The sequence below is a fragment of the Cryptomeria japonica genome, chromosome 10 (assembly GCF_030272615.1).
Source record: "Cryptomeria japonica chromosome 10, Sugi_1.0, whole genome shotgun sequence".
Classification (NCBI taxonomy): Eukaryota; Viridiplantae; Streptophyta; class Pinopsida; order Cupressales; family Cupressaceae; genus Cryptomeria; species Cryptomeria japonica.
This window is the reverse complement of record NC_081414.1, coordinates 796,637,832-796,645,696: the sequence shown is the minus strand read 5'-3', so window position 1 is coordinate 796,645,696 and position 7,865 is coordinate 796,637,832. Positions and strand designations below refer to the sequence as shown.

General features: G+C 35.4%; 1 protein-coding gene across 1 annotated transcript; it reads left to right on the top strand.

Annotated features, from left to right (window-relative positions):
* Window positions 1–3,514: 3,514 nt before the first annotated feature.
* Window positions 3,515–7,290, top strand: LOC131072252 (laccase-17). The gene is made up of 6 exons (XM_058008376.2): window positions 3,515–3,756; window positions 4,056–4,207; window positions 4,359–4,603; window positions 5,327–5,455; window positions 5,693–6,640; window positions 6,951–7,290. The coding sequence occupies exons 1-6, from the start codon at window positions 3,637–3,639 to the stop codon at window positions 7,079–7,081; spliced, it is 1,725 nt and encodes a 574-aa protein (XP_057864359.2). The 5' UTR covers window positions 3,515–3,636; the 3' UTR covers window positions 7,082–7,290.
* Window positions 7,291–7,865: the final 575 nt, after the last annotated feature.

Below are 7,865 nucleotides of genomic sequence, written 5' to 3'. Positions count from 1 at the left end.
CGATACAACTATGAGACTTAATGAATCTATGGGAGAAGATTAGGCCATGTCGCAAACCCAAGCTCCATGCTGCACAACACAAGGAGACCAAGGGTGCACACCTTGCTGTTGACTTGGTGGTCAACCCTCCTTTGGGGTTCGCGATTGACTTGGTGGTCGACACCTCCTCCGAGGTTCGTAACATAGCTTAACTGCTTCCCATGGATCTGGGTAAGTCTGACGTTTGTAGCAAGTGTTGATAGATCAAGCTTTTGGCGCAACGAAAAACATACCTACAATTGGTATCAAAGATTTGGGTCACAAGTTCAAATCTCGAGAGGTCTCCTTCATTCTGTCTGTGCGGAACCCTCACTTGGTGCTGAGGGGGAGATTGTTGACTTCGTGGTCAACACCTCCTTTGGGGTTCACGACATGGCTTAACCACCTCCTGTGGATCTGGGTAAGTCTGGAGTTTGTAGTGGGCGTTGATAGCTCAAGCTTTTGGAGCAACGAAAAACATACCCACACTTGCAATAATCCCCCCTCCAAAACAAGCGAGGGGTTCGAACCTATGACCTATACTCTGATACCACTTGTTAGAAACACAATTGCCATTGCACCAAAAGGACAATTTTTTAATACCCGATACAACCAAGAGACTTAATGAACACATAGGAGGTAGTTAAGCCATGTTGCAAATCCAAGCGTCGCACTGCACAACACAAGGAGACCAAGGGCACACACCTTGCAACACTTACATGTCAACACCCACAAGCGTATTTTTGGCAAATTCTAAAATTATCAAACAATATCAGGCAAAGTTTCCATCAGGTTTGAATGGACCTTTCAATAGCATAGTAACATTGAGATCTCTCGTAGCTTTCTAACCATGTAATTTTTTCAACGTTTCAAATCATGTTAAGGTTTCTTTTTTTAATTTCTTTTGTTAGTGTCTCCATTTTTTGTCAAAAACCTATGTATGGTTTTTTGGTTTCATTTTTTGCTTGTTCATCAAAACCTAAACTAAATTATATTTTTATAAACTAGACTCTATTCTATATATAATAAATAAACATGAAGTTAGTCAACTCAAAGTAAGAAAATGAAGGGGACTAAACCAATTTGGAATATTAAATTTAAAAAAAGTAAGGGTCAAGTCTCCAAAAATGGAATTGATTATTTGACCATGGAAATAACCCTAGATGGGCAAATGGCCAAATTAGAGTGAAAAATAACCAAGTAAAGATCTAGGTTGATATATAAGTGTCACACATGGCTCAATAGAATAAATGTATAAGAAAATGTTTATATAAAGATAAGGTAAGAACTAAATTTATATGAAAATTAAGCTTTTGTATAAAGTTGGGTTCACTTTTCAAATCTGTATGGGAAATGACTATCCAATCATCTCGATGCACCATGACATCGATGGTGATGCTATATAACTTAAGTTTTTACTTTTCATTAAAGAGAATCCTTTGCAACTTGTTCACTCTACCATGACCTCAAATGAACTTAACAACAATCAAGTCTAAATTTTAATTATACAACCTCCAGCCATGGTACACCCTGATAGCTAGATAGCCGACTTATAGACAGAAGTATTTGCTTAAAAGTCACGTGGTTATTTAACTTTTCGCCTCATCTAATGAACACCATGGATGTTGGCCAGAAAGATATGAAGTGGATAGCGAAAGCTAAATAAGATTCCCGTCCCGTCAGTAATGTTGTATAATTGAGGTTGGCGAAAGTAGGATTAATTGCATGATTAATGCCGTTGCATGAAAATTCTTGCTCATCTTACACAACGTATTGTCCTGTCAACTCCCGGTTGCTCTACAGTCCACATCATTCTCTATTATTCCAGAAACTTGTGGAAATTTTATGCCTTGGATCATATTTCACATTGACTAATACATTCAAAAGATGAGTTCGCTTTCAAATCTTTCACTACAAATCCAACCAAATTTTTGAAAGTTTTTTCCTGTTTTGGAATGAATATTTTATACGTCTCTTATGAAGTTTGTGTGTTATTGGAATCCATCTGTTAAGTGGACATCAGAGGCTTAATGTTAAGTTGAAAAAGGCAAACTTCATATGGAGAATTTAGTTAAAAGTGGGTTTGAGTTGTTCAACTCTAAACTAAGTGTCGGCTGTCTATTTTTAAGTAGTTAAGAGAGAATTTCTAATTTCCATCTGGATGCTGTAAATTGTATAATGTGATTTGAGTTCTCAGTCTCTAATTTTGTCATATAAAAAATTGAGAATAATATATATTTTTCATTTTTTTTATTAATATCATTTAAATTTTATTTCATTGATATGTTGTAATTTTAATGTTCATTTAAATAACAACATTACTATTCATATGAGCATCAATATGAGACCAACACAAGCTCTTTTAGTACAACCATGCGACTAATATCATCGCTCTTGTGAGCACAACCATGAGACTAATATCATTGCTCTTGTGAGTACAACCATGAGACCAATATCATCACTCTTGTAAGCACAACCATGAGACTAATCATTGCTCTTGTGAGTACAACCATGAGACTAATATCATCTCCTATCGATCAACCACACTAGAAAGCACCTATGAAAGATCAAGAATTACAACTTAGGAATTCACTTATTTGGAAACCACCTTTACTTCAGAAATCAACTATGGAAGACCAAGAGTCACAACTTAGAATTTCATATTAGATGTCTCATTGGGATTTGAACTTGGGTCTCCACACTAGGACTCAATACTTTGACCAATTAAGCTCAATCTCTTGAGCTCGCAAGTAGTTTCTATATCTAATTATGTAAGATTTGTTTACCATCAATATTTCGAATTACACTCTATGATCTATCATCAAAAAAAATTAAAATAGTAAAATAAGATCAAATTCTTTATTTATTTTAACATTCACACAACAACATTTAGTTTTAGCTAAAAACTAAAGTAAACAGAACCCACAAATTAAATTGACAAAAATTGACCGGTCACTACACAATTGAATCCAAATAAATCATCCCATTAGGGTACTATTACTCAATTTTCATTGTCCTGCAACGGTAAAGGGAGTTGTTGCGTGTAGGGATGATCAATATAATGGAGGCCACGGAGATTGTACCAAGGAGAACTTAACTTGACAGTCTGGAAATAATTGATGTCCACCATGGCTTGTCCTACAAGAATTAACTACTTAACTGGAAAAATGTGGAATAGCTAAATATGAGTAGTTGGTGCACCTACACATGCTTACAAAGATAGATTAATAGCATTGAGACACAAGTTGGTGGCTAATGGGCTAACGTTTTACTTTACTGTCACTCTAGGCTACAGGAAATAGCATGCGAAGCAAAAGAAGACACGAAAATAAAACAGACATGAGATAACAAAGACAGTTAGAAAGCATAATACTAATATGGATGTGTATCTGGTGTTCAAGATTGACATTGCTTACCAACCCACCAAACAAAACTAGAAAGGACCTCACAAACAATTGGTTCTCTGTGTATATATAAACTCACACAATTCTCTGGCCAGGAAACAGAAGCAATTAATTTCTTTTTCCCAGTTTGAATTCAGATCAGACTGTACTTGACAAAGGTTATCATTGTCTGCAAAAGAAAGGCTAAAGTTCGACTGCTTAGTGCTTTATCATTATGGCAATGGCCAGTTTTAGGATATATGGCGGCCTGGTTTATCCACTTTTAGCATTGGCGTTTGTTTGCCATCTTGCATGGGGAAAGCACTCGGGTGTTACAAGGCACTATAAATTCGACGTGGGTCATAAGTTGTCTATAGATTATTTTAAGCCAAAGCAGAAACCCAAGTTTCTATGTTATGCAATGAGTTAGAATATTTAGAAGAGACACGATTTTCGAAAGTTATAATGGCATTAAAATGTGTTATGTTTTTGGATTCATCTGAGTAGTATTTATTTATATCTTTCATTTTGATGATCTGAAATACTGATACAAATAAATACTACATAATTAAATTCAAAAGAATAACAGAAATTTAGTTTATTGAATTCTATTTTCTTCCATCTGTTTTAATTTATTCTCTTCATTATGTGCAGATTCAATTGAAGAATGTGACTCGCCTTTGCCATACAAAGCCTCTGATAACTGTGAATGGGCAGTTCCCAGGGCCTACATTATATGCTAGGGAAGGTGACAGAGTGTTGGTCAAAGTAACAAATCATGTGAACAATAATGTTACTATTCATTGGTATGTTGCAGAAAGATGGCAAAGGATTAAGTTTTCAGATTGGTGAATTTGAATATCTTTATATGTCGATTGTGAATAGTTACAATAATGCAGGTCAAAACACCTGTTATTTGAATGGTTCATCTTTTATGTCTATATATTTGTTTTTCAGGCATGGAATTCGGCAGCTTAGATCTGGATGGGCTGATGGTCCTGCATATGTCACTCAATGTCCAATTCAAACTGGGCAGAGCTATGTGTACAAATTTACCATCAAAGGGCAGAGAGGAACACTGTGGTGGCATGCCCACATTTCATGGTTGCGTGCAAGTTTGTATGGGCCCATTATCATCTATCCTAAAAACCATACTTCTTACCCATTTCCTAAGCCCCACCATGAAGTGCCTATTCTTTTCGGTAAACATAACCACCATGCCTTCTAAAATTAAATTTTAGGGACACATTTTTTGGATTATATATTTTTAATTGAATTATTTTATGATATTAATATCCGTATTCAATTGGATAGTTTCATTAATATATATATAGTGATTAGTGGTTCACATGATCTAAATGTAATGAGTGTTAAATGGATTGTTCATTCGCATGACCTAAATGTAATGAGTGCTAAGTGGATCATTTATTCTCATTAGAGATAGGTTTGTGTGAACCACTACTTGGGAAATATGACTCAATCAAATTTGGTAGTTTTTGAGTCAAACTCATTAATCCATATTTCATGAGTAATAGTTCACATGAACCCATTTCTCACGACAATGAATTGTCCACCTAACCTTCACTACATCTATATCATACCTACAACCCATAGAATATGGATCAACCATGACTCATGAAATATAGAATAATAAATTTGACTCAAACTTTATGCAATAGAATTTTGACATTATTACTTAATATATAATGAAAAAAATCAAACAAAATTGAAATAGACTTTTAAGTTTTTTATTTTGATGATGAATGTAAAAAGATATAGTCTTTCCAATACATTATAAATTCATCTGTATGGACTGTAGAAGATACATTGGAAATTCATTTTTACAGGGTATGAAAACCTATTACTACTGTTCAAAGGTAAGATAAGGTAAAACAAAAATATTGGTGATTTGTTGTTCTTTGCAGGGGAATGGTGGAATGCAGACACAGAGACTGTTATCAATCAAGCAATGCAAAATGGCGGGGGCCCTAATGTATCAGATGCATACACAATCAATGGACTCCCTGGACCGTTGTATAACTGCTCTGCCAAAGGTGAAGATAGTAGACTTATGATTGACTGACATTTTATATAATAATAGGATCAAACATAAACATATCATATATTTCAAATCTTTTTAGGAGATTCCGAGATTGTAATCAATCTGTTTTTTATGCTGTGAAAATGGTGAACTCGTTATCATTTAGATTACTACTATAACAACACCAAATGCCCTTCGACAAGATTTTGTAATCCTAAAATAATTCTTGACATGTACATTTTACTTGCAGATACATTCAAGTTGAAAGTGATTCCTCGAAAGACTTATCTCCTCCGCATAATCAATGCTGCTCTCAATGATGAATTATTCTTTGCAATCGCCAACCACACATTAACAGTTGTGGAAGCAGATGCTGTGTATGTTAAGCAATTCCAAACCAATGTCATTCTCATATCTCCCGGGCAGACCACAAACGTGCTCCTCACAGCAAAATCCCAGCCCCCAAATGCCACATTTCTCATGTCTGCCCGCCCTTACGTTACGGGCAGTGGAACATTCGACAATTCCACTACAGTGGGAATTCTAGAATACATTTCAAATTCAATCTCATCCTCTCCTCTAATGAATCCAACCCTTCCAGCCCTGAATGATACCTCATTTGCTGCCAATTTCAGCCAAAAGTTCAGAAGCTTAGCCAGTAAAAAATTCCCTGCAGCTGTTCCTCAGACTGTAGACAGAAAATTTCTATTCACAGTTGGGTTGGGGCTAAATCCTTGCCCTAAAGGACAAACATGCCAAGGCCCCAATGGCACAAAATTTGCAGCCTCCATTAACAACATATCTTTCGTTCTTCCCACCACAGCTCTTCTTCAAGCTCACTTCTTTAGGCAATCCAAAGGAGTTTATACTACAAGATTCCCTGACAATCCCCCATTCCCTTTCAATTACACAGGCACTCCTCCCAACAACACAAGAACTCTGAATGACACAAGGCTGAAAGTGATTCCATTCAACAGCAGCATAGAACTTGTTCTTCAAGACACCAGTGTTGTAGGGCCAGAGAGCCATCCTCTGCATCTTCATGGCTACAATTTCTTCGTTGTGGGTCAAGGAGTAGGAAACTACAATCCGAGAACCGACCCATCTAATTTCAATTTGGTGGATCCAGTAGAAAGAAACACAGTTGGGGTTCCCAGTGGAGGTTGGGTTGCCTTGAGATTCCGAGCTGATAATCCAGGTATTCTTACATATAACTTTTTTATCGGAAACAGTTATCCAGTCATTAAGATGTATCACGGTATAAATGGTTGGATGTTACATAATTGCAATTTTTGATTTTTAATGGATTGAGGCATGATATAATGAACAAAATGCAAATGATCCTCATCAATAAAAAGTCGAAATTTCAGTTACGTGAAATCTAACTATGAATGTCATGGTGCATGATGATGATAGCCATTTCCCCATATCCTAAATAAGAAATTTTGTCTGATTTTCATTTATATTCAATGTTGGTATTAATGGAGTAAATGTGTTTGTAACTGCAGGGGTGTGGTTCATGCATTGTCATCTGGAAGTGCACACTAGTTGGGGATTGAAGATGGCATGGGTTGTTTTGGATGGAAATGGGAAATCTCAATCTGTTCCTCCTCCTCCCAAAGATCTTCCATCCTGCTGATGACTTAATGTGCTTGTGTTTGTTTTATGTATTCTAGTCCTGTGCACCGTGTGCTAAGTGCTTCCACTTGTAATTCTATATACTGGTTTTCAGCAAATTCTAGAGTTTGAAGAAGGAAAATGTTCTGTCCAATGGTTTTATTCAGACGCAAATTGGATTTGTATCAAAGGAAGATGATAAAACAATAGATTGAATCAAAATTGAGTTCACATTATTGTTGCTAGCAAGTTGGCATTGTCTCCCTAAAATTATTAATTTATTTTGTATCCATTGGGTGAATAGGTTGGCCTAACTAGGCTTTTGTCATGACGAGATATGCCTAACTGGTTTCGAGTATATTCTCCATAAATGGTTAAAACTTGAAAAAACATGCATTTTAAGTTACAACCATTTTTCGGTTTTATTCTTTATAGTCCTTATTACTGGAGAGGAATATAATTTTATCAAAATGGTGGGCTCACGAAACATTTCAATCAATTGAACACTACTAAATAACGAAAACGTCGCGTGAGCTAACTAATTTCTGGAAGATTCGAAAAAATGGAAGGTCAAATGCAATCAAGATAATATTCCTAAGACGGAAGTTAAATTTTAAAAAAAAAAAGGATGCATTTTTCGGATATTTTGAGGAATGACATCTTATACGTGTTCATTTTAATTTGGTATTTTAAAAAATTTTATGTAGATTTTTCAAATTTCTTTCAATTTTATATAACAATTGATTTTATAAAAATTGTTTTCAAGTTTTTTTTAATGAAGGTGTTTAAAGTGATCTTAAATTATA

Excerpts from the sequence above, each read along its gene's own strand:
- LOC131072252 (XM_058008376.2), top strand. The coding sequence starts at position 3,637 with ATGGCAATGGCCAGTTTTAGGATATATGGCGGCCTGGTTTATCCACTT. Across the intron at positions 3,757-4,055 it reads CAAGGCACTATAAATTCGAC|ATTCAATTGAAGAATGTGAC; the intron begins GTGGGTCATAAG and ends CATTATGTGCAG. Across the intron at positions 4,604-5,326 it reads TGAAGTGCCTATTCTTTTCG|GGGAATGGTGGAATGCAGAC; the intron begins GTAAACATAACC and ends TGTTCTTTGCAG.